We start from the raw sequence: 27149 nt of genomic DNA, 5'->3' as shown, positions 1-27149 counted from the left end.
CCACAACTTAATAGTTCTCATTCTGCAACTAAGACCTGATGTAGTCAGATAAATAAATATTTTAAAAAAGAGTTGGCACTTAGGCATTAAATCAAATACTGAGTTTTATCATGTACTTCTTTTGTCACTACTTAATAATTATAATTTCATAAAATGTATTTCAGAAAGGGATTGATTTTGGATGGTGAACAGTGAAAGGCAGTCCTTAAATCTAGTCAGTTCGTAAGCATGTTTAAGCAAACAGATAGGATGGTTTGTTTAGATTTCATAGTCTTGTGAGGATCGTCTAAGTTATTTACTTCTCCTCTGCCTAGCTTCCAGATTTTAAAACCTTTAATCCATTAAAAATGTGAATGATACTAAAAGTACATGAGATGGTATACAAATTTGTGTGTCCTGCATGGAAGCAACCCAGATGCCCATCAGCAGACGAATGGATGAGGAAGCTGTGGTACATATACACCATGGAATATTACTCAGCCATTAAAAAGAATTCATTTGAATCAGTTCTAATGAGATGGATGAAACTGGAGCCCATTATACAGAGCGAAGTAAGCCAGAAAGATAAAGACCATTATAGTATACTAACACATATATATGGAATTTAGAAAGATGATAACAATAACCCTGTATGCAAAACAGAAAAAGAGACTCAGATGTATAGAACAGACTTGTGGACTCTGGGAGAAGGCCTGGGTGGGATGTTTCAAGAGAACAGCATTGAAACATGTATATTATCTAGGGTGAAACAGATCACCAGCCCAGGTTGGGTGCATGAGACAAGTGCTCGGGCCTGGTGCACTGGGAAGACCCAGAGGGATTGGGTGGAGAGGGAGGTGGGAGGGGGGACCGGGATGGGGAATACATGTAAATCCATGGCTAATTCATTTCAATGTATGACAAAAACTACTGTAATGATGTAAAGTAATTAGCCTCCAACGAATAAAAATAAATGGAAAAAAAAAAAAAGAAAAAAAAACAAATTTGTGTGTCCTGGATTTCTCTTTTTAAGCTGTAATATCTTCTCTAGACAGACACACCCTTGAATGTGTGCTTTTTATATTTTGAGAATGTGCCTTCACATTAAGAACATCCTTCCATGCTTTTTCTTTTCTTTTCCTTTATAAAAGGAAAAATGTAGTAAAACAGAAGTGCTAATAGACAGGTGTTTCTCTTCACTGTCTACTTCTTGGCTGGTTTGCGATGCTGCAGATTTCCTGGGCAGCCATGCAGATGAGTTTGGTTACCTAGCAACAGGGCCTGGAACTGATCCTTGCTCTGATGCAACAGTAAGAACGTGCAGTTACAACAAAAGGAGTTCTTATACTATATTGCATTTCCTCGACCTCTTTTTACAATTTTAGCTTTAATTTTTACTACATGTGAGCTAAGAAAAAAATTAACTCATCCACTTTAGTGGTTTAAACTGCAAAATCTAAATGATAGAAGGGAGGTCAGAAATTTTCATCTAATCCTTTGCTTAGTCATGCTTAGTTGTGTTTTCTAAGACTAGCAAATAAGTTCTAGAACTTGAATGTCATACAGATGTATTGAGTGTAAAGGTTTTTGATTTTTCTTAGCACCAGTGTAGTAGTGAAATAAAATTATATGAAGAGCATCATTATAAAAGAAATTGTTTACATTTATTTAAATGTTAGACTGTTTTAAACTTTTCTTGATGAGCAAAATTTACTTTTGGTAAGTATATGAAGGAAAGATTTGGAGGAATCGTTTTGTTTGACCAGTTACTGTCTGGTGGTAGCTATTAGAATTATGACTAAATGTAAACGTATACTGCTGAAAACAACTATTTTCATATGGGCTGTGCTTTGGAGTTGACCATTGTGTCTTCCAAAGTTATTTCTTTTTTTCCTGCAGAATAATAGACACCTGATTTGTTGGGGGTTGATGTGATTGGGGAATAATCAGTAAATGAATCAGTAGAAATCTAAAGGTTGTGTTTGGATTGAATGAGTTTGATAAATCAGTGAGAAATCGTAGTCTCAATGATTCTTGCCTGTAGAGTGCATTCAGACATTTAGAGAGTTATAGACAGATTCCTGAGTTGGTAATAAATTCTGTCATCCTCTGATACCCATTCTTTTATTCATCTGATTAGCCTTTTATCTGGGGGAATAAAATATGGGAGAAATCTGTGACATTGTTACTGAACCCAGGTCTGACTGTGCCCCAGTAAGGAGGCCAGGTTGGTGAGAAGGAAAGTTTGCTTTATTTTGGATGCTGGCAGTGGGAGGTGGGGAATGCTTGTCCAAAGGCTGACTCCCCACCCCCAATCAGGGGCAAGAGCTTTTATAGACAGAGGGAGGGGCTCAGTGAAGAAACAGCACAATCAGCTCTGACAGTCATCTTGATCATCAGTGGTCTAATCAGCGTCATCTTCCTTGTTTTAAGAACAGTAAGTCTTCCATTCCAGGATTGGTTTGTTCCCATTTCCTTGAGGCCAGTTCTTGGAATTGTGCAGCTGTGTCATGGTTACAGTCTGGTCATCGTGTAGTTAACCTCTCTACCTAGAGTGGTCTCAGTATCTGCAAGGACAGCTCACAGGACATGGCTCAGAATATTATCTATAGCCTTTGAAAAGAAACTAAAGGTTCCTGACTGTGCTTAATGACTAAACTGTTATTATTTGGTCTCCTTTGACTGTTTTCCTTTGTTTCTGCATTTTCTTGCTTCTCTGATTAAACTTAATTCTTTGGCTAAAGTTTTTCCACAGGAAAAAGATAGGCTGAGGACATGGGGGGCGAGGCCCTTGGGTCCTGCTCCGCTTACCATCAGTCACCCTTGTAGGCCTGTATCCCACCCAGTCCAGAGGAGGAACAAGGTAGCAGCATCTTTACTTCTAGTGTTCTGGTTGTCACAAACAGCATAAAGATGTAATAATTAGCTTAAAGGTATTGATAAACTGCTATAAAATCATCTCTCAACAGGCAGAATCTGGTAAGCAGATTGGATGAGGAAAGTGGAGAGCCACAACCAAGCAATTCTGACTTTTTTCAGTGCTAGATACAGTCTATTCAATATGGGCATGGACGCTATTGCCTTAGCATCTAGGTACTCTGTATTATTTCACTCTTTAGATTAAGTACCAGGCCAAGAAATAGGTCTATAAAAAGAGAAGGAATAAAAATTTAAGATTCTGAGAGTAATTTTGCTTTTTTGTTTTTGTGTTGAGTAATTCCAAATGTAAAATGTGTATATTTAGTTTTAGGCTACTGACTTGACATCTAAGAATAGGTAGATCTTTAAAGAAAAGTGGGCTGAATTTTGGAGAGGAGAGCTGTGCTGTGCTGTGGTGATTGTAAATAGTATGTGGTTTGCAGTTCTATTGTGGATTACTTACCGCCTGTTCTTATGTCTGCTGTGAAATAACCCTGTGTTGCTTGTACCATGCTTAAGCAATGATTAACTAAGGATTGAATTAATAATCTAAGTTTAACCTAAACATAAATTAATTAAATTTATGTGCTTAAAAGCAATTCAAGAGGCTTATCAGGGTTAACACCTATGAAAGATAAGGGGGTGGAAGTAAAATTGGGCAGAGAAAGCTTTCAGAGGTAGATTGGCCAATTTATTTACTCTTGATATTTTGAGTTGCCTTCTACTGGGGTAATTTCCCCTTTGTCAGAAGAACTTTAGCAGTTCTTTTAGAGCAGGTCTTCTTTCAACAAATTCAGCTTCCCTTCATCTGAGAATGTCTTTATTTCATCTTCATTCCTGAAGGATATTTTCACTTGATATAAAATTCTGGGATGTCAGTTCTTTTCTTTTAGTACTTGAAAAATGTGTCACTTCTTTCTGATTTCTGCATGGTTTCTGTTGAGAACTCTGTAGTCCTTTTTTCTTTTTTAAAATATGAAAGTATGATAACACCTTTACCAGAGACTTGGAAAATACAGAACAAAGTTGCATATGGTTCCATTATATATTACAATTATTTTTTAAGTATATAAATTAAGATTTTTAGTTGAAAAATCTGTAGTCATGTGAATTATAGTTTCCCTATAAGCAATGTATCACTTTTCCCTAGCTACTTTCAAAATTTTTCTTGATCTTTAATTTTTAGCACTTCGATTCTGAGATGTCTGAGTTTGAATTTCTTTGAATTTATCCTTTTAGGAATTTGCTGAGCTTCTTGAATCTGTAGATTTATGTCTTGACAAAGTTGGGAAATGTTAAAAAAAATTTTCTTTTCCTACACTACACTCTTCTTCCTCTAGCAAATCACTGACATAATGTTACATCTTTTGTTATTGTCCTACAGGTCCCTGAGGTCCTATTCATTGTTTTGTTGGTTTTTTTTTCTTTCAACTTTTATTTGGTTGTTCAAATTAGATTCATTTCTATGGATCTCCACTGCCTTGTGCTGTTCACCTCTATTCTGCTGTTAAGTACATCCTGTGAGGTTTTTTTTTTCCCCCCTGTGAGGTTTAAAAAAAAAAATTATTTATTTGGCTGTGCTGTGTCTTGTTGCAGCATGGGAGAGACCCTAGTTGCCTAACCAGGAATTGAACCCAGGCCCCTTGCATTGGGAGCAAGGAGTTGTAGCCAGCCACTGGGCCACCAGGGAAGTCCCCATCCACTGAGTTTTTTTAGGTTTTGTTTTATTGGTCACTACCTGGTTGGGCTCAAACTATAAGTTCTGACGAGTCTTCTCTTGAGTTGTAGTTTCAATGTCAGCTTATTTCCAAAGCCTTTACAGAGCTGTTCAGATATGTCTTGTTAGTGTGCAAACCAGTGGCCATTCTAGGACCTGGAAGCTAGGTCTGACTCCTAGTTCCTCTTTCAAAGTCTGTGCTGTGCTGCTGAGGGTCAGACCCATGCCTGTGCCACTTGAGGGCAAGCCCGGGGGTTCATAAACAGCTCTGGATGGGAGTGTTACTTTTCTGAGTTTCTTCCTCTCTCTGATCTCCCTGCTACTTTAGGGTTCTCTGGAGCTTCCTGTTTAGTCATCCAGCCAGAGAACTGGGCTTTATATACCCTGATCAGTTCAGTTCAGTCACTCAGTCGTGTCCAGCTCTTTGTGACCCCATGGACTGCAGCACGCCAGGCTTCCCTGTCCATCACCAACTCCCGGATCTTACTCAAACTCATGTCCATCAAGTCGGTGATGCTGTCCAACCTTCTCATCCTCTGTCATCCCTTTCTCCTGCCTTCAGATCTTTCCCAGCATCAGGGTCTTTTCCAATGAGTCAGTTCTTTGCATCAGGTGATATACCCTGATCACCTGTATTTTATCATAATTCTGCCTGTATCTGGGGCTACGAGGTAGAGGGACAGAGAGAAAAGATGCGAGAGGAGTTTTGGCCCCTCCTTCTTGGGACCGTCACTCCTCTGATTGGAGAGAAAAGATCCCTTGCCTCAGAGTTTTAACTTGCCTACTGTGGTGAATTTCCCAGGTGGTGCTAGTGGTAAAGAATCTGCCTGCAAGTGCAGAAGACATAAGAGAAGGGTTCGATCCCTGGATTGGGAAGATCTGCTGGAGGAGGGGATGGCAACCCACTCTAGTATTTTTGCCTGGAGAACCCCCATGGACAGAAAAGCCAGGTGGACTACTGTTCATGGGATTGCAAAGAGTCAGACATGATTGACTTAACACGTGCAGAGTTCTGAAGATCTGCCGAGTCTTGTTTCCTACTTATTCAATCAAACATGATCTAGGCACTGCTGTGAAAATTACGACACCATTTCTTCTTTTTTTTATGACACCATTTCTGTTCGGGGAAAAAAAAAAGCTTACAAATGCTTGTTACTCACTACAGAAGCTTAGCTGAAGACTGCCTTGAGCTAGGGATGCAAGAAAATGGAGGGAAAAAGCATGTGATTTATTTCCGTTCCCTTCTACGTGATAGGAAAACTCACTTCTGTTCCTCATGCGAGCCCTGGAGGGCTTCTCCTGGAGGTGCCCACTCTGTTGTGGGTTTTGGTTGTACTACCTCCAGACGGAGAGATAGATGTTGGAGGGAGGAAAGTAGTAAGTTCACCTTCAGTTCTTTGCCTTCCTCCCCAATCCACTTAGTGCTGTTCAGAGTTACCTTGAGTAGCCAATCCATTCAGTCCTGATTTTGGAACTGCATTCAGAGAGACAGGGTGGGGTGTACTTGCTTGATCTTACCCAAAACCAGAACCTTCAACACCCTCTCTGTTTGTAATAGATTTTAACGAAATCCTTTAGCTTGCTATAAAAGGAATGTTTGCTATTTGTGTAAGAGTGGTTATCTCCAGTGATAATCTCTGCTAGTACTTTATATATTCTTTTCACATTTGTTCTGTGAGCATTTGTAAGCTTTTTTTAAAACAGAAATGGTGTCATTAAAAAAAAAGAAATGGTGTCATAATTTTTGTAGAAGTTGCTTTTTTTTTTTTTTTCACTTAAGGGTAAGAACATTTTTCCATGTTAATAGATACAGAGCAATGAACCTTACTTTTAAATTGTGAATAGTAATACGAACAGAGTAGCAGCTACCATTTCATTGCACCAATAAGTGAAGTGAAGTGAAGTCGCTCAGTCATGTCCTACTCTTTGCGACCCCATGGACTGTAGCCTACCAGGCTCCTCTGTCCATGGGATTTTCCAGGCAAGAATACTGGAGTGGGTCGCCATTTCCTTCTCCAGGGGATCTTCCTGACCCAGGGATCGAACCCAGGTCTCCAGCAATGCAGACAGATGCTTTACCGTCTGAGCCATGAGGGAAACTAGGGAGCATATTAATTTCCAAGAGCTGCTATGACAGAGTACCACAGACTGAGTGGCTTACACAGACATTCTTTTCCCCACTGCTTTGGAGACTCTAAGTTCCTAATCAAGGTATGGCAGGCAGGGTTGGTTTCTTCTGGGGCCTTTCTCTCTGATTTGTAGATAGCCATCTTTTCTTCATGTTACCACGTGGTGTCTTTATCTGCTTGGGCTGCCGTGACTAAATTCCATTTAAACAACAAAGGTTTATTTTGTTCTGGTTGTAGAGACTGGGAAATCCAAGATCAAGGTGCTGGGCAATTCGCTGCCTGTTGAAGGCAGACAGCCTTCTTCCTGGCTGGCAGATGAGCACCTTTTCCCTGGGCCCTCATGTGGTGGAGAGAGAACAAGCGAGTCCTGGTGTTTGTTCCTTGTCTCATAAGAACGCTGGCCCTACTGGATGAGGGCCCCACCCTTATTTCATTTAACCTTCATTACCTTCTCCCAGACTCTGTCTCCAAAGACAGCCACACTGGTTTCTAGGGCTTTGAAGTAGGAATTTGGGAGGGACAGAGGCATCGGCCTGTAACAGGTGGTCTTCCTTCTGTACCTGTCTGCCCCGTGTGCGTGCATGCTCAGTCGCTTCAATTGTATTCGACTCTTTGCAGCCCTGTGGACTGTAGCCCGCCTGTCCACGGGATTCTCCAGGCAAAGATACTGGAGTGGGTTTGCCATTTCCTCCTCCAGGGGATCTTCCCGACCCAGGGATCCAACCTGTGTCTCTAAGTCTCCTGCATTGGCAGCCGGGTTCTTTACCACTAGTGCCACCTAAGACAAGAGTCGTATTGGATTAGGGCTCAAAATGGTCTCATTTTAACTTTGTAAGGTGCTGGGAGTTAGGACTTGAACACTGGGATTGTGAGAGGGTACAGTTAAGTCCATAAAAGTATTTTCTCTCCTTAAGCTGAGGCTCAAATACCTTGAGTGATTTAGCCAAGATCACACAGCTAGTTAGATGGAACCAGGATCCAGACCCTGGTGGACTGGCTCCAGAGCCTGCTCTCTGAGCCATCTGTCCAGTCTCTTTTCCCCAACCACCCCCCCACCCCCACCTTGGCACTGCAGTTGTTGGGATGGGCCAAGGATTATTGAATAATCCTATGTTGGATATAATGGCTTTTCTTTTTTTCCTATTAGACAATGCTGCATTGAACATACTTTTACAATTATCACTGCACACCTGTGAAAATATTGCTGTCATATAATGCCTAGAAATCAGTTTATTTACAGAATCATTATAAAGTTTATTTTTCCAAAATACCCTCAAAAAGTGAAAACATTTACCCTTGCAGCAATAATGAAATAGAGTGGGGGTTTCAGAAAAGAACAGTGGAAAGACTGCTTCCTGTCATAGGCTGCAGACAAATTGGAATTGGGGACTTATTGGAGTTGTCGCAGAGTTAAACAAAGGTGGTGGTTTCTGTTAAGGTAGGCGGGGTGAAAACATATCAAGTGATGCATCCTGGTCAATTCATGACTCGCTATCTTGTCTTTCAGAATTTCGATTCCGACATCAGCAGTGTGGGGATAGACGGCTGCTGGCAGGCAGACAGCCAAAGGCTTCTCAATGAGGTGATGGTGGAGCACTTCTTCAGACAAGGAATGCTAGATGTTGCTGAGGAGCTCTGCCAGGTGAGGATGAAATGAAAACAAGGGAGATTCTTGCAGTTTTTAAGTCTTCTAGCTGTAGGTAGATTGTTACATGTTAATCACCAGTGCTGACCTCAGTTTACAAGGAAGTCTCTCTCCTTTTTTTTTTTAAACTTGGTTAAAAATTATAGTCCTAGAACTTGCTTTTCAATTTATTTCCTTATTCTTGCCCCAGAATGTTGGTCCCAGGTCATCAGTCAAGGGTCAGAAGTGATGCTGCTTTTCCAAACATCTCCTCTTTTGTTTTTTGGAAGGGAGCCAGTGCATTTTACTTAATTTTTTAAATCTTTTTTTTTATTATTGTACCGTTGATTTACAGTGTTGCGTTAGTTTCTGCTGTTCAGCAAAATAAGTCAGCCGTATGTATATCCACTCTTTTCCAGACTCCATTTCCGTACAGGTCATTACAGAGCACCAAGTAGAGTTCCTTGTGGTATACAGTAGGTTGCTACTTGTTACCTCTTAAATATAGTACTGTGTATGCTCAGTCATTTTAGTCACGTCTGACTCTTTCCAACCCTGTGGACTGTAGCCCACCAGGCTTCTCTGTCCATGGGATTCTCCAAGAATACTGGAGTGGGTTATCATTTCTTCCTCCAGAGGATTTTCCCGACCCAGGGGATCGAATCCTTTTCTCTTACGTCTCCTGCATTGGTTGGTGGGTTGTTTTTTTAGCACTAGTGCCATAAAACATCTCTTTGATAGGAAAGTTAGTATACCAGAGAAGAGGACAAAGAGGATTATATTTGCTCTTCTAATCTGGCCCAATCTAAAGAACTTTATCAAATGAATTTCAAGCTAAAATTTACTTTAAGTGAGCAGCTTTTGTCTTTTATTCCTATTAGACATGAACTTAGAACAGTTTACCAATACCACTTAGTCATAATATCAGCATAATATGTATTAAGTATTTACCACCAGCCAAGCCCTGCCTTTACTCCTTACTGCAACCCTGTGAAGAAGAAATTATTTCCCCCATTCTACAGATGAGGAATCTGAGGTCTAGAGAAATAACCTGCCCAAGGCCATACAGGTTCTTAGTGGAGGAACTTGGATTCAGTTCCAGTTCACGTGTCTTCAAACTCTGTTCTGTGGCTTATACTTTGTGCTGTTGTATTTTCCATTTAGAAGAATGAAGGACCATATGGTTTAAATAATTTAAAGCTAGTCTGTAAACCAGACCTCTCATCTAAGACTTTGCTATTTTAAATAATTTAGGTAAGTAGTAACTCAAGTCTTCCTCTGTACATTACAGGATTCTGTGTCCGTATAAATTTCCTAAAATAAATTGTGTCATTTAAGATTGTTTGTTTACAAGTATCAGAGACCCAAAATACCAATGGCTTAAACAAAAATGAAGTTTATTTCTCTTACACAAAAATAGGAGATAGTAAGCCACCCATGACATATATGGTAGCCACACACCATGAAACTCTTAGGGATCTCAGCTCCTTTTAGCTCTGCTGTTTCTAAGGTGACCCCTGTCCTCATGGTCCAGGGTAGCCAGAATGCCAGCTTGAACTTCTTTGTTTTCCAGGAAGGGGCAAAGACATATGCTTGTGTTTCATTGGCCAGAACTTAGATTTTGCAAAGCCCAGCTTTATTCCATATGCTTACGTGCCCAGCTAAAATATGGGGTTTACTATCACGGGAAAGGAGGAAGAGGGGTACTGGGGCTTAGTCCCTCAGTCTCTGCCAGAGAAGTATATGTTAAAAAGAAACTATCTTTAATGATTTATCTCACATTTTATAATGTAGAATATGCTTTCACGGTATCTCTGTACTCTGACTTTTGCTAACAAAAATTCTTTTGATTTTTTCCAGGAGTCTGGTCTTTCTGTAGACCCAAGCCAGAAAGAACCATTTGTGGAGTTAAATCGAATATTAGAAGCATTAAAAGTCCGAGTTCTGAGACCTGCTCTGGAGTGAGTTGCTGAGTTTGTTTTCCTTTGCATATTTTGCGAGAACTCTGTAAGAAAGGAACTAGAAAACACATTGAAGATTTTGAGATCTTTCTTTCTTAATCACATGTGGGGTAGACTGAGAATTATTTTATCTCTTTTAGTCAAGTGAATTTGGGGGATATGCAATTTGAGAAAATGGTTAACACTCATTTCACTTATCAGTTGGTCTGAATTCCCATGAGAGAAGAGGGTTTCCTGTAGTCAGACTAGCTTTATAACTGAAGGACTGTTGTTCAGGGGATCTGAATTTGATATTTGAACTTCCATAATGTGTGGGGTTTGGTGTACATGAAGAGAACAAACGTTGCAGAGTTTTACTCTAATTACCATCATAAAATAGTTCACTGTGAACTTGTCATTGATGTGAATTCTATGAAATTACTGGGTTAGCCCTGTTAAGTATTATCCTAGAACAGGGTCAAGGAAAGTTTTTCATAAAGAGCCAGATAAATATTTTAGGTTTTGCAAGCCACGTATGGTCTCTGTTGCATGTTTTTCTTTATTTCATTTTATAACCTTTTAAAAACTTAAAAAAAAACAAACCAAACAATAAAACCCACCTTAGCCATGTGGCATATGAAATAGACAGCAAGTCCTGTTTGGCCTGTGGCCATGGTTTGTGACCCCTGTCTTGGAATTTTTTAATGTGATGATAATCACTTATTTGTTTTAAAAAGGAAGAAAGGAAGAACAGTTACAAAGTAAAAGAAAGAATCTGGGTAATAGAAGCAGTGATATTGTTGTGAGGGCACAGCCTTAGAATTGTAGTATTTTAAAACTGGAAATATGTGAGAGCATTATTATCGGGGGGAAATATCGTTGGGAAGATCCTTGATGAGTTTTATAAAATACACCTTTTATCCTTCTGTAACCCATTTGCATCTTTATAGCTTAGTTTTTTTCTGTTCTCATCATTTCTCACTTCTTAGGAAATTCTAAAAGTTCTAAAACCAGACTAGATGAACAGGCAGAGATAGTAAGAAGTAAAAGTTGCTCAGTTGTGTCTGACTCTTTGCAACCCTATGGACTATACAGTTCATGAAATTCTCCAGGCCAGAATACTGGAGTGGGTAGCCTTTCCCTTCTCCAGGGGATCTTCCCAACCCAGGGATCAAACCCAGGTCTTCCACATTGCAGGCGGATTCTTTGCCAACTGAGCCACAAGGAAAGCCCAAGAATACTGGAGTTGGTGGATTCCTTCTCCAGCAGATCTTCCCGACCTAGGAATCGAATTGAGGGAGGTCTCCTGCATTGTAGGTGGATTTTTACCAACTGAGCTATCAGGGAAGCCCTGACAGAGATAGTGTCCTATGTAAATTTATAAATTACAAATTTCTGTATAAATTATAAATATCAGGTAGCTCATTTCTTTTAATTCTTTAAAGATATAAATGTCACCCAACACTACTGTGTACTATGCATATCACTTGTATAGTTTATTTTTATAATTGATTTTTTTAGCAGTTTTTATTGTGATACACCCTTATAAGAGGAAATTTAATCAAATGCCTCAAACACCCTCTTAAAATATGGCAGTCACTCTTGTCTCTACTTTCATATTCCATCTAAATGATTAAACTCTATAAGGGAGCCTAAATATAAAAATGTGATAGGTTTGTCAGTTGTTTTATAGTGATTTAGAAATGATATGTAAGTTGTTAATTGAGGTAGTATTCGTTTATCCATTAATTTCTCAGATTTTTCATCAGACTTTTATTGAGTGCTTATTACTATGTATCAGAGACTGTACTAAGCATTTGGACTGCCTTAGCCCTCAAGCTACTCAAGGTTTTTTCCTTTTAGACTGCAGAAAATTCTAAGACCCTTTTAACTGTGTACTTTTTCTGTAAGATCTCAAGTTTCTTACTGATAACTATATTTATATATATCAGTTATTTCTGTAAATGTCTTTTGTTATTTGTAGCCTTAAGCAGTGCCTCTCAGGCAAAAGAAGGACTTACTCCATCTGCCTGGCAGTAACAGTGGAAATTTCTCTGCAGTCGTCTCTTAGTATCCATGGGACATTGGTTCCAGAAACCTCTATGGATACCAAAACTCACAGATACTCAAGTCCTTTATGTAAAATGGCTTGTTACCTTTGGCCCTTTGTATTTGAGGTTCTGCAGCAGTGGATGCTGAAGGCCAACTGTACAGTAAAAATTTTCTTGTTACATTTTTCTGGGAATAGTGCCATGTTAAATATCTGCACGTGGGGTATAGTGATAATTACAGTTATCTCTCTTGGAGTGCTTATTATTAATATATGCCTCATGTTGTTCTGAGCGTTTTGTATGTATTAACTTATTCAGTCCTCATAATAACCCTATAAGTAAGTACTCAGCTTACAGAGGAGGAATTGAGCCTGGAAGATGCTCCATGGGAAAAAAGGATATGGAGTCAGAAGGTTAATTAAGGAAAGCTTCATGTGATAGTCTCTAATACTCTCCTCTAACAGATTCACTTTAGCATACTAGATGGGCCATCTGCAGTTCTATGATAAAGAAACTCATTTAACTCTGTGAAATCCGTGTTTCCTGTGCATATTTAACCAAAGAATCCTTCTCTCCTTTCACCCCCAATAACACCTACTAAATAAAACTCACAAAATTGGAGATCCGTGGAACTATAGGGGTTTCTTTGGTGGCTCAGATGGTAAAGAATCCTCCTCCAAATGCGGGAGACCCGTAAGTTTGGAAAGTGTTAGTTTAGTACAAATATCCGTTACAGAAACTCAAACTTTTCCAGTTCTTGCCAGTTATTGGTGGATGCAGATATTTACTCAGCATCTTTTATGGGCAAGGTTTGGACTTCCCAGGTGGCTCAGTGGTAAAGAATCAGCCTGCCAAAGCAGGAGACTCATGAGACACAGGTTTGATCCCTGGGTCAGGAAGATCCCCTGGAGGAGGAAATGGCAACCCACTCCAGTATTCTTGCCTGAAAAATCCCATGGACAGAGGAGCCTGCTGGGTTACAGTTCATAGGACTGCAAAGAGTCAGACACAGCTGAGCCACTGAGCACATAGCACTCATGTGGGCAAGCACCCACGTACTCAGCATGAATGAAAAATTTAAAAATGTGGGACATGAGTTCCAGGATTCTGGTTCAGAAACACTGGAGAGAATCTTTCATATTTCACGTGTGGCATCTTTTCTTTGTACTGGAAGCATTGTGGAACCACCCAGGAGAGGAAGAAGAAGTTCCTCCAGGCAGCCTCGGCAGTTGAGGCAGAGGCCAACCAGAAAGATTAGTGTGTCTGGAGTTGACTGAATGAAAGGACTAGATGAGAAGGAAGTCTGGTGAGCGTTGTTAGCTATTAATTGCAACCAGTAAAAGACAGTGGAAAGAAGGTGGTAAAGAAAGATGTTAGGGCTGAGAGAAGTGACAGAAGAACAACTAATTATATATACAGTCAGGATCCTGCATACTCTTTTGTTCCTGCCCCTGTATTTCTGAGTTTGTGTGCAGATTTTTCTCCTCACTCAGATCACCCTATTTTTTGAGTTCCTCTTGGCACCTCGCAGAGCACTTATTTCATTGTAGGCATTCAATAAGTGATGGAATAATTTGAAGAAGAACTTTGAAGAAACATGACCTCCTCCTTCATGTGGCAGATAGAAGCAAAGTCAAAAATAACTAGTGTTCATGGGAGAATAACAGTAACTTAATATGGTGAGATGGAGAAAATTAGAAAAATAGAAACTGTCCTTGTAGACATGTACCAGTTGTTGACATTTTGAAAGTGCTATCTTGAGGGGAAGCCAGATGGTTGCCTTCCTAAAGATGTTTCAGAAAGTAATATTGCCTTGGTGGGTTTGCCATGGTCTAGAATTTGATTTTCAACCTTGCATACTTGGAAACCCATTTTCTTTTTTCTCGAACACCCAAAGCAGGCCCAGGGGCCTCATAGCACTTGTTTAGAGGAATTTGAAGTTCTGTTTGCAAAGCGTCAGGGAATGCCATAAGGAAACAAACTAATTGAATGATTATAATACAGAGAGATGTTCTAGTATTTTTTCACAGAAGAAAGAGTATTTAGAGACTACTGCAGAGTTTTAGACTGAACAGGCCGTGAACAGTACAGGCAAGCTTTGAAATATGAGAGGACTCCATCTCTAAGCCTACCAACTAGGTGAAGCTAGAAGTAAAAACCACAGAGGGGTGTGAGGTGAGCTTGCCATTGTGGTTTCTTGGTGGTGTGTGTGAACAGTGTTTCTGAAGTGAAGAAATTACTTGCTGGAATTAGAGAAATTGTGGTATCAGTGACTCAAACACTATTTATAAGCCGAGAAAAGTTTTAGAAAATGGAGGTTTTAGAAAAGTTTTAGAAAAGCCAACAAGGATGTCTGGTAATGGAGCCTTGACTACTACTAGAAAAGAGAGCGACAGTGATTAAGCTCTTTCTGCTGTCTGTTTTGTTATTAGTTTTGTCTTCCTGCAGGTGGCAGTCTTGCTGACTCAGGTACTTTTAATAGCCACATAGAACCACAGATTTGTTTTCTTTGTTTTTGGTTTTGTTGAGTGGTGTGTGCATGCTTAGTTGCTCAGTCACGTCAGACTCTTTCCAACCTCATGGACTGCAGCCTGCCAGACTCCTCTGTCCATGGGAGTTCTCAGGCAGGGATACTAGAGTAGGTAGCCATTCCCTTCTCCAGGGGATCTTCCCAACCCAGAGATCGAACCCGGGTCTCCTGCATTGCAGGTGGATTCTATATCGTCTGAGTGCTGGCTCTTTTTAATTCTGAATGGGCCGAAGAGGTAAATTGAGGAATGGGATACAGTTTCAACTCACTGTGTCCATGCACTGAATCCAGTGAAGAAAGAGCAACTCTGTTAAAAAAAAACTAATTGAAAATGGAAAGAGGTGCCCAGTGGAAAGAAGACAGGAGAGAAGAAAGGTCAATGGAATATAAAGGCCAAAAGGGGAAAAAAAAAATCTGGTGTGAGGACATCATTCTCTGTTGTCTGGCCACAGTTTGCGTGAAGTTGCAAGGACAGTCAGTGCTTGTCAGGAGGAAGAAGAGACATGGCCATCTCTTACCTGGATCCATCGTCACCACGGACTTGAGGTTTATTGGAAACAAGTGGGCAAACCATGACTACAGAGAGACGGAGGATCTTCTTTTTAAAAGAAAGGAAAATTGAAATAAATCATCCCTGAGAGGAAGTGTTTAAAAGAATAAGGAGCTGAACTGGGCCAGGAGGGGAGCTAAGGGAGACTCTGGAATTTGTTCTTATAAAATGCTGATGTGTTATTAATTTAGGCTTATTAAACAGTTGGTTTTGTGGTGGGAAATTAGCCTTAAATAAGACAATGTCATATTTAAGTACTTTATTGAAAAATCAACAGTCTGCAGAACTGTACTGTCCAACATGCTGGCCACACATAACATGGCTACCACACTCTGCGTGACTAAGACCCTCATGTAAAAGTTAAGTGTGAATGTGGTGGCTTAAAGAGGTTCAAATGTGAATCATTGCCCTTTGTGTGGTTTCTTAAATAGCATGTAAGAAGGACAGAGATTCACACTAGCTCTGAGATGAGTGAAATGTTAGTAGTCCCAGCGATGGATTCAACTCATACTTGAGGAGTTACCATTTGCCAGTAACCTCAGAGCAAAATGATAGGGTTCCTCACTGTTTTGGGCTGAACTTTGGTTTTCGCCAATCTCTGAATGTTTTAAGCCCTTGATTTGGTTACCAATAACATTAGCCAAGTCTCCCCCTTGGAGTAAACGCCTGCCACTCATTTCCCTTCCGCTTTTACCCCCAGGAAGATAGCCCCAAGATAGATAGAAAAAGGAGATATTTGTGAGCCTTTTAAGAAATGTTGTGAGACTTAGACAATGAACTTATGGTTGCCGGAGGGGAGGGATAGTTAGGGAGTTTGGGATGGACGTGTACGCACTGCTTTATTTAAAATGGATAACCAACAAGGACCTGTTGTTCAGCACAGGGAACTCTGCTCAATGTTATGTGGCAGCCCGGGTGGGAGGAGATTTGGGGGAGAATGGATACATGTGTATGTATGGCTGAGTCCCTTCACTGTTCACCCGAAACTATCACAGCATTGTTAATCATCTGTGCCCCAAAACAAAATAAAAAGCTCAAAAGGAAAAAAAAATGCTCTGAAAGATCATAATGGAATGTGCCATAGGAACTGGCAAGAGGCATTTTTCATTGGAAAAGACTCTGATGCTGGGAAAGATTGAGGGCAGGAGGATGAGGTAGTTGGATGGCATCACTGGCTCAGTGGACATGAGTTTGAGCAAACTCAGGGAGATAGTGAAGGACAAGGAAGCCTGGCGTGCTGCAGTCCATGGAGTTGCAAAGAGTTGCACACGACTTAGCAACAGAACAACACCAAGCAGAAATAGAAACCTACCCAGGCCGGCAGGATGGTGGGAGGAGAAAGGTAAACAGACCAGGGCTGTCAGTTAGTCCTGGAAAGGAACAGCTCGCTTGAAGGTGGAATCTTGTTTTAATTATTTTTGGATTAATAAGGAAATGCTAAACATGGAACGAACAGTGGGCCAAGTCCCTTTGGAGGCCTGACAGTGAAGATAATGAATACTTCCCATTTCTGTGTGATAATTGCGTGGATGTGGGTTGCCTCTGACTTCATCACCTAAGTAAGTGGTGGTGTTTTGGGGTCTTTTTATGGAAGAGGCCCAGAAAGTCTCTTTATTAGCACTACAGTGAACAGAACTGTGACATAGGTGACCTTACTGGGTGTCATTTTGTTTGGTTTGCAGTGTTTCCCTAAACCTGGAATGGTTCCACAGCTGGAGGTGCTATTGTGGTAAACCCTGGGAGATTTGGGAGCAGATTTTTTTAGAAACTACAGTAAGGCTAATAATTTAGCTGAATGGTTACATTTAGCTTGCTGGTTATAGTGTGCGTGAGTGTGTGTATTTGTTTGTTAATGTTAGTCACTCAGTCGTGTCCGACTCTTTGTGACTCCATGAACTGTGGCCTGCCAGCTCCTCTGTCATAGAATTCTCCGGGAAAGAATACCGGAGTGGGTAGCCATTTCCTTTTCCCGGGCGTCTTCTTGACCTAGGGATCAAACCCCAGTCTCCTGCATTGCAGGCAGATTCTTTACCATCTGAGCCACCAGGGAAGCTGGTTATAGTGTAGCGAGTGTTCAGTTCAGTTCAGTTGCTCAGTCATGTCTGACTCTCTGTAACTCCATGAACCACAGCACGCCAGGCCTCCCTGTCCATCACCAACTCCCGGAGTCCACCCAAACCCATGTCCATTGAGTTGGTGATGCCATCCAACCATCTCATCCTCTGTCATCCCCTTCTCCTCCTGCCCTCAATCTTTCCCATTATCAGGGCTTTTTCACATGAGTCAGTTCTTTGCATCCGGTGGCCAAAGTATTAGAGTTCCAGCTTCAACATTAGTCCTTCCAATGAACACCCAGGGCTGATCTCCTTTAGGATGGACTGGTTGAATCTCCTTGCAGTCCAAGGGACTCTCAAGAGTCTTCTCCAACACCACAGTTCAAAAGCATCAATTCTTTGGCGCTCAGCTTACTTTGTAGTCCAACTCTCACATCCATACATGACCCCTGGAAAAACCATAGCCTTGACTAGATGGACCTTTGCTGAAAAAGTAATGTCTCTTCTTTTTAATATGCTGTCTAGGTTGGTCATAACTTTCCTTCCAGGGAGTAAGCATCTTTTAATTTCGTGGCTGCAGTCACCATCTGCAGTGATTTTGGAGCTCAGAAAAATAAAGTCAGCCACTGTTTCCACTGTTTCCCCATCTATTTGCCATGAAGTGTTGGGACAGGGTGCCATGATCTTAGTTTTCTGAATGTTGAGCTTTAAGCCAACTTTTCACTCTCCTCTTTCACTTTCATCAGGAGGCTCTTTAGTTCTTCTTCACTTTCTGCCATAATGGTGGTGTCATCTGCATATCTGAGGTTATTGATATTTCTCCTGGCAATCTTGATTCCAGCTTGCGCTTCCTCCAGTCCAGCATTTCTCATGATGTACTCTGCAGATAAGTTAAATAAGCAGGGTGACAATATACAGCCTTGATGTACTCCTTTTCCTATTTGGAACCAGTCTATTGTTCCATGTCCAGTTCTAACTGTTGCTTCCTGACCTGCATACAGGTTTCTCAAGAGGCAGGTCAGGTGGTCTGGTATTCCCATCTCTTTCAGAATTTTCCACAGTTTATTGTGATCCACACAGTCAAAGGCTTTGGCATAGTCAATGAAGCAGAAATAAATGTTTTTCTGGAACTCTCTTGCTTTTTCAATGATGCAGCGAATGTTGGCAATTTCATCTCTGGCTCCTCTGCCTTTAGTGGGTGTTAGTGTTTTAAAAGGAGAAGGAAATGGCAACCCACTCCAGTGTTCTTGCCTGGAAAATCCTAGGGATGGTGGAGCCTGGTGGGCTGCGTCTATGGGGTCGCACAGAGTCAGACACAACTGAAGTGACTTAGCAGCAGCAGCAGTGTTTTAAAAAATGAAAGATCAGAAGTCTTCTGCCAGAAGTGCCATGGACCAGAGTACAGCACCCCATTCCTTTGTTAACTGTTTTTTTTTCTGTCATGTGTCTTCCGGTACTGTGTACACAAGTAATTTTTGGTGCTGAATGTAGTTTTGTGTTTTTGTAGTTTCATGTGCTTCATTTGATGGTTTTGATGGATTTGATGGATTTGATGGTTTTCAGGTTAATTAAGGTGGTGACTGTCTTCTACCCCTTACTCCTGCTCAGTGAATCAAACACCCACATATTCAGTGTGAACTTCTAGTGAAGAAAACTTCAAACATTTTTTAAGGGAGTTAGGTGGTACATGCTGATTCCCAGAGAGTTGTTTATAGAAAAACCAAAGTAACACTGAGTATTATATGGAAGTGCCCAAGTAACTTTTAGATTGTTACTTTCTTATTAATGACTCTTGATGAAAGTGAAAGAGGAGAGTGAAAAAGTTGGCTTAAAGCTCAACATTCAGAAAACTAAGATCATGGCATCTGGTCCCATCACCTCATGGAAAATAGATGGGAAGACAGTGGAAACAATGTCAGACTTTATTTTGGGGGGCTACAAAATCACTGCAGTTGGTGACTGCAGCCATGAAATTAAAAGACGCTTACTCCTTGGAAGGAAAGTTATGACCAACCTAGATAGCATGTTAAAAAGCAGAGACATTACTTTGCCAACAAAGGTCCATCTGGTCAAGGCTATGGTTTTTCCAGTGGTCATGTATGGATGTGAGAGTTGGACTGTAAAGAAAGCTGAGTGCAGAAGAATTGATGCTTTTGAACTGTGGTGTTGGAGAAGACTCTTGAGAGTCCCTTGGACTGCAAGGAGATCCAACCAGTCCATCCTAAAGGAGATCAGCCCTGGGTGTTCATTGGAAGGACTGATGCCAAAGCTGAAACTCCAATACTTTGGCCACCTCATGCGAAGAGTTGACTCATTGGAAAAGACCCTGATGCTGGGAGGGATTGGGGGCAGGAGGAGAAGGCTATGACAGAGGATGAGATGGCTGGATGGCATCACTGACTCAATGGACATGAGTTTGAGTAACCTCCGGGAGTTGGTGATGGACAGGGAGGCCTGGTGTGCTGCGGTTCATGGTGTCGCAAAGAGTCGGACACGACTGAGCGACTGAACTGAACTGATTAATGACTTTAGAGAATATTATGCTTATCTATTCAGTAATCACATATTAAGTAGCTTATTATTGTCAATTTGTGCCAGTCTCTGGGCTCACTGCTTTAACTTGCCTCCTCATTTAATGCTCATAACCCTGTGAGTTGCCCCCATTTTATAGTAAGGAAACGGATGTGAGTGCATTAAGTAACAGATCACCACGATTCACACCACAAGGCCAGCATTTAAATCCATGCATGTTTGGAGAAGGAAATGGCAACCCTCTCCAGTAGTCTTGCCTGGGAAATCCCATGGACAGAGGAGCCTGGCAGGCTATATAGTCTATGGGTCGCAAAGAGTTGGGCATGACTTAGCAACTAACAACAATGACATTTGGTTCAACTGACCTCCTCTATCTTGTGCCTCTTCAAAGTAGGTGGGATGCCGAGCTGAGCAAGGCAGAACCCCCGCCTTAAGAGACCATTGTCCCAAGTGGATTGTGTGAAGAGCTGAGAGAGGTTCGAAAAAAAAACATCTGGAGTTCAGTGGATGAAGAGATTATTAGGAAACTTATAGAAAATGTGGTAATTGAGCCTGGGCCTTGAATTTTTCAGTTCTGTTCTCAGTTACTCAGTTTATTCCATTGTACTTTTGTAAAAATACAACTGCCCCCTACACTGGGAGAAGGGCCATGGCTTCTCATTTCATGGAAGGAACAAATGTTCTCTCCAGACCAGCTTTGCTTCACCTAAACGCATCGCTGTTGATGGTGATACAAGTTGCTGCATCAGGTTGTCTGAATATGTTTGCATGTTTTTCTTGGCATGCACTTCTCTGTGCCTCCATTCTGTTCTCAGCAGCCCTCTTAATTTCCTCCTTTAATTCTTCACACCACATCACAGATGCCTCCAGCTCACCCTATTTGGCCTGCCACTGTGTTCTTCTCCTTCCCTATGTTGCATAACCTCCCCTCTGGGTTTTCCAGCCTCCCCTCCTCTCAGAAAGAAGGATGGATGGGGCAGAGACCTCAGTGATGATAGACCCAGTTGCTCAAACTTCTTTCTTCATTGTACCACTCTGGGCCATCTTTGTCTTTATAAAGTAACCTCCTGCCTCTGAAATCCTTATTTTTTTTCTCTCCTATTTCTTTTCTCTACCAAACCTATGGGCAGTTCTCGCTGCACAATTCCCAGTATGCCCAAATTTCACCACAGTTTAGTGAGATAACACCAATTCCCCAGGAACACAGTTCAGAGTTCAGTCACCATGGTATATTGTGAGTAGGTACATAAAATACAGACTTCGCTGCCAGCTTTTTAGTTGTGGATCACAACATAGATAACAGATGTGCAGCGTGGTCACAGCCGGTCACATCACTGCCCTTCAGTCTCATGGTGCTTGCTCACAGCATATCTGTTACTCCGTTCACCCTCAGACAGTAAGGCTGTGGCTCTATTGCCTCCTCACCTCCTGGTAATAAGCCCACAGGACATATTGCAGAAAGGGATCATTGAAAGATAGGCTGTCAACAGAGATGAATTACTGGAGGTGAAATTGAAGGCATTGAGGATGATTTGAAAATGATGACAGCAAGGGGAAGCTGGGATGAGAGCTAGACTTACATGAAGCTGTGGTATGAGGCATATTGAAAAGTCCTGTGGGGACTTCCTTGGTGGTGCAGTGGCTAAGATTCCATGCGTCCAGTGCAGGGGGCCTGGGTTCAATCCCTGGTCAGAGCACTTGATCCCACATCCAGCAACTAAAGATCCCGCATGCTGCAACTAAGACCCGATACAGCCAAATAAATAAATAAATATTTTTCTTAAAAAAAGAGAAGTCCTGTGAATGTAAAAACCAAGTTGAAGTTGCTTCAGTACCTTTTATTGTAAATTGCACTAGGAACAGAAAGCTGCTTGTGGTTTAAATGATGGAGCATTTACTTCTGCTTTGGATTGAAGACTGTAAAAACAAACAAACAAAAACCCAAAAAACCTTGCCATTTTGGGGACTTCCCTGGTGGTCTAGTGGTTAAGAATCTGCCTTGGTGTTACAGTTGGACTGCATTGACCTTAGTGCTAGTTAAGGATCCAAGGCTTACTTAAATTGAAGTAAATATTTCCAAGATCCAAGTGATTAGTATTTTTAAAAATTATTTTGATTTTGAGTTCAGAGGAGCTTCTTGATTAGACTCTAAGATGCGGCTGCATCAACAGATTGATTACAATATTGATATATGGATTTGCAGCCCTTTGGGGAAGGATAGGATCCAGTGAGGGCTTTCCTGGTGGCTCAGACATAAAGAATCTGCTTGCAATGCAGGAGACCTGGGTTCCATCCCTGGGTGGGAAAGATGCCCTGGAGAAGGGAATGGCTACTCACTTCAGTATTCTTACCTGGGAAATCCCATGGACAGAGGAGTCTGGAGGGCTATAGTCCAGTAGGTCGCAGAGAGTCGGACATGACTGAGCAGCAAGCACCCATGCAGGATCCGTGAAAGTGCTGTCTGGGAAGTCTGATGCCAGTCAGCTGATTCATTACAAGTAACTGGAAACATTTTACACGCGTATTGGATTGACCCATAAGTTCATTTGAGTTTTCCTTACCATCTTAATGGAAAAACCCGAACAAACATATTGGCCAACTCAATAGTAGAGTAACTCAGTTTAGATTTTGAGGGTCGTTAGTGAATGGGGTTAAATGGGGAATATTTGTCTAAGTGAAGATCAGATTAAAGAAGAATGTGATACTGACATCTTCTACATGTTATTATGTTTAGAGAAATAAAGCAGTGCTTCTTACCACTTGCAAATTTGATTTTAACAGCTGGCTGATAGACTTTTCTGCTTTAGTGCTTACCTTTAACTGGTGGTCCTGGCTCAAGATAGTTATTCCAACTTTTTGTACTACAGAGGCTGATGTCACTGTACTTTGGATCATTCAGAACTGCATATTCTTTCACACTGCTGGTACAGACCTTTTTGGCACTGTGACACAATACATGATATTTATATAGCTTGATCTGCCTGATTAGATCAAAAGCACCTTGAGGGTAAATACCTATATTTACTATTTTTAATCTAAAAGCAAGTAGCACAAAATCTTGCAGCAGCGAAAGCTTCCTTTAAATTTTTATTGGAGGATAGTTGCTTTGCAGTGTTGTGTTAATTTCTGCTGTCCAGCAAAGTGAATCAACTATATGTATACACATATCCCCTCTTTTTTGGATTTCCTTTTCACTGAAAATTTAAACATAGATGATTCTCCTTCAGAATATTCTGATACATTTTTAAATATAACAGTTTAACAGGAAGAGTAGTGGATCTAGACAGCCAGTAGTGAATCTCATGAATGACGTCGGCTTTAACGTGTGGCCTTGTACAGTTCCAAATATGTCAAAATCGTATCTTGTATTGATGTAAAACCTTATTAGATAGTAATTGTCATCTAATTTGATGTTTTTCTTTCTTTCACTGGCTGCAGAGCATCTTTTGGTATATAGTTTGTTTATTTTCTTTACAGTCTCTGGTCCTAAGGGATGGTGTTACCACCGACTTCCACAAGGTGGCAGACTAAACCCATTTTTGTTGTTAGATTTCAACCCACTTTTCACATACATGCCTGTGCTTTTTATTACTGTTAAATCTTTTATTGCTTTTTCTTTAGATGGGCAGTATCAAACCGAGAAATGCTCATAGCCCAGAACAGCTCCTTGGAATTTAAGCTACACAGACTCTATTTTATTAGCTTGTTAATGGGTGGAACTACAAATCAGCGAGAGGCGTTGCAGTATGCTAAAAATTTTCAACCGTTTGCCCTAAATCATCAAAAAGGTGAGTCTAGAATCTGAGGGTTTTAATGGTTGAAACAGGGCTAAAGCTGCCACTGGAATTTGTTTGTCTTAACTAGATGTAACATGTATTTGCTAAGAAACTGAAACAATTGTGGATGATAATCACTTAATTAAAAAAACTCTTGACTGGCTCTAGAACAGAAGTAAAATATTAAAGCCTCTTGATTGAGGGAATTCCCTGAAGGTCCAGGGGTTAGGACTCTGTGCTCTCACTGCCAAGGGCCCCAGGTTTAATCCTAGTCGGGAAACTAAGATTCTACAAACTGTGCAGCAAGGCTTAAAAACAAAAAGTCTCTTAGTTGAAAAGCCAGAAAGAAACTTTACATTTTGGAGGATTCTGTGGTAAACTAAAAGGAGACAAAGCATGTTCTTGCCCCACCACTCCCCCTGCCGCCCCCAGTGCAGCTGTTGTCACCGCAGCCAAATGTCTGAAGGCGCCCCGAGGTGGTCGCACTGAACCCCAGGGGTCAGTGTAGGGGACCAGCTAGTTTTACAGCCAAGGATAGTAATGGCCCCATTTACGACCCAGGGGTTACTCCTCTGGGTGATGGTAGTCACACTGTGCTGCGTGTAAGAATAAAATAATTATACATTCAGTAGTTAGTGCTTTCCTTTTCTTGTTTTTCTCTGCTGTTTCTGTAAAAGACAGCAAGCTTAAGGACCAGAATTTTACAAGACATTGTTAATAAGTTATTTTATGCCATGTCCACTGGGAAAATTCTTACCTTTTTCACTGTAAGACTTGCAAACTCTGTTTCAAGTGTGAGCATTCACACCTCCAAATCGCTGCTGCTTCTGTTTAGACATTCAGGTCTTGATGGGGAGCCTCGTGTACCTGAGACAAGGGATTGAGAACTCACCGTATGTTCACCTGCTTGACGCAAACCAGTGGGCTGACATCTGTGACATCTTCACCCGCGATGCCTGTGCCCTCCTGGGACTCTCTGTGGAGTCCCCGCTCAGTGTCAGGTATGGACACTGTCCTGTCTAGTTGTTGATTTTTGAGGGTTCCCTGTGCTCTATAGTTGGTTCTTGTTTGTTAAATATTTTTGCATAGTAGCATGTATATATTGATCCCAATTTCCCAGTCCATCCCATCCCCCCTTCCCCCCTTGGTATCCATAAGTTTGGTCTCTACACCTGTGACTCTTATTTCTACTTCACAGACAAGCTCATCTCGACCATTTTTGTAGATTCCATGTATATACATTATATAATTTATATATATTATAAATTATATAATATATATAAATTATATATAATACATATATATTATATATACAATATTTGTTTCTCTGATTTACTTCACTCTGTGTGACAGTCTCTAGGTCCATCCTTGTCTCTGCAGATAGCACAATTTTGTGCTTTTTAACAGCTGAGTAATACTCCACTGTATACACGTATCCTGTCTGTTTTTGAAACGCTCACCGCATCGATCAGTTCCGCCTAATTTGCGGTCTAGTTCTTGATGTTTAGAGCTGAGAGAACTCATGTCTTTCTGAAGAAGACTGTAGCTGGTATTGCAGGAGATCATCACCCTTGGCGACAGTCTCAGAGGCGCGGTTAGCAGAGTGTGCTCTGTGATCCTTTAGGGTTTCTGGGAGCCTTTCCCATGTGAGCTCACAGCGTGGGCTAATAAGCTCCTCCATCCCTGGCACAGGTGAGGGCAGTGGTCCAGACCCCACAAAGACTTGCTGTATTCCTCACCACTGCACACTTGCAGATATTTTAGTTTTACTTAAGAATGTTCTTGACAAAATGTTAAAAATCATTTACTTTATTTGTGTGCCTGAATAGGAAGTTCAAATAACGCTCTTCAGCTTATGCTAGGTCATGAGATAATGTGATGATGTCTCAAGAAAAAGTATCTAATGTTTGAGTTATAAGCCTAAGAACTAGTTGCTTTTTCCTAGAACACAGTTTTTACTTGAAAATCCACTGAAAGACTACAGATATTCACACTCAGGCTTTTGGCAGACATCTATTCAGATGAATGAAGTGGGCCTCTTATGTCAGGTTGTATTTTTTGCCACAGTGATGGAATTCAGGGTTTTAAGCTAAAATAGAAATTTGGTGAACTTGACAGCTTCCCAGTGCTTAAAGACATTTCTGATGAAATTGGTGGTGATAATTTTAATTTTTCGATATATAATAAAACGTGCTAGCTCTTAGAAGAGTAGTATGATCTTACAAAATCATGCATGAGTCAAGGATTCATTCAGAGTTCAAGACCATTGGGTTTTAGTAGAGCAGAGTAGAAAAAATACTGGACATAACAGCAAGGATTCAGATTCCACTTTGCAGCTAACCCTTTTAACAGACTGCTACTTTGTGGTGTTTCAGTGAGGCTTTAAGGAAGAATATCCACAATTATATGAAAAGGCAATTAAAGTGTTACATATCTGTGTGAGACTGGGTTTTTTTTTTTTTCCACTTCAACCAAAAGAATACATAGCAACAGACTGAATGCAGAGGAGGGTATAAGAATCCAGTCGTCTTCTGTTAAACCAGAGGTTAGAAAGATATGAAAAAACAGAACAGTGCTGCTCTTCTCACAAGGTTATTTTTGGTTTGGAAAATATAGTTATTTTTTATGAGACTGTTATCTATCACATGTAATATATTTATTATTTTCAACATTTAAAAACATTTAAATGTTAAACGTTTCTCAATTTTACTTTCTAATACAATAAAGAATGATGAAACCCACAGAACCAAACACCCTTTGAGATCCTTAATGTTTCAGCCTGTAAAAGGGTCCTGAGATCAAAAGGTTTAAGAACCTATTTCAAGAACTGACTCTTGCAGCTTTTCAATTCATTTGATTCCTCTAGTGTTTTGAATCCCTGCTCCGTGCCAGGCATTGTGTGGGACACAGAGATGAATCAGGTGCAGCCTGTGTTCACAGGGGTCAGAGTCCTATGTAGGAGACAGTGCACTTCACTTTAATGTGCTGTGGGTCTGCAGGGTCAGGTTCCCTGGGACAGACTTGAAATGGGGGGAGACAAACGTGCAGGAGGTTTACTGGGATCACCCCCTGCAGGGAGCGAGCGCAGCAGGATCAGGCAGAGAGGACGGCTGGACTCTGATGCAGTGTCACCAGAGGCCTCAGCCCACCCCTGGGGCACTCCGGAGCTGCGTTGGCCGGTGGAGTCATCCCAGTTGGGGCAATTTTTGTATCATCAGGTGGAGCTGTCTTAGAATGCGACCCGGGTCAGGTCACTTCCTTCAGGTGAGGGCAGTCTTGAAGGAGGGACTCAGCAGAAAGTTGACTGCCAGCATTTGCAGATCTGAGAAGTGTGTACTTCTGCTCTGG

The 27149-nt window shown here is 41.1% G+C and overlaps 1 protein-coding gene across 2 annotated transcripts in view; it reads left to right on the top strand.

The window, feature by feature from the left end:
* The window catches only part of RMND5A (required for meiotic nuclear division 5 homolog A), a 61991-nt gene that overhangs the window by 26567 nt on the left and 8275 nt on the right, over positions 1-27149 (top strand). For both annotated transcript variants that reach the window (XM_070479362.1, XM_020889472.2), the window contains 4 exons: positions 8252-8386; positions 10229-10329; positions 23647-23813; positions 24637-24802. In XM_070479362.1, the coding sequence (XP_070335463.1) occupies positions 8252-8386; positions 10229-10329; positions 23647-23813; positions 24637-24802 (569 nt within the window). The remainder of the gene's footprint in view (positions 1-8251; positions 8387-10228; positions 10330-23646; positions 23814-24636; positions 24803-27149) is intronic.

This window comes from Odocoileus virginianus, chromosome 2 (assembly GCF_023699985.2).
Source record: "Odocoileus virginianus isolate 20LAN1187 ecotype Illinois chromosome 2, Ovbor_1.2, whole genome shotgun sequence".
In the NCBI taxonomy this organism is placed as follows: domain Eukaryota; kingdom Metazoa; phylum Chordata; class Mammalia; order Artiodactyla; family Cervidae; genus Odocoileus; species Odocoileus virginianus.
This window is presented reverse-complemented; position numbering and strand designations above follow the sequence as displayed.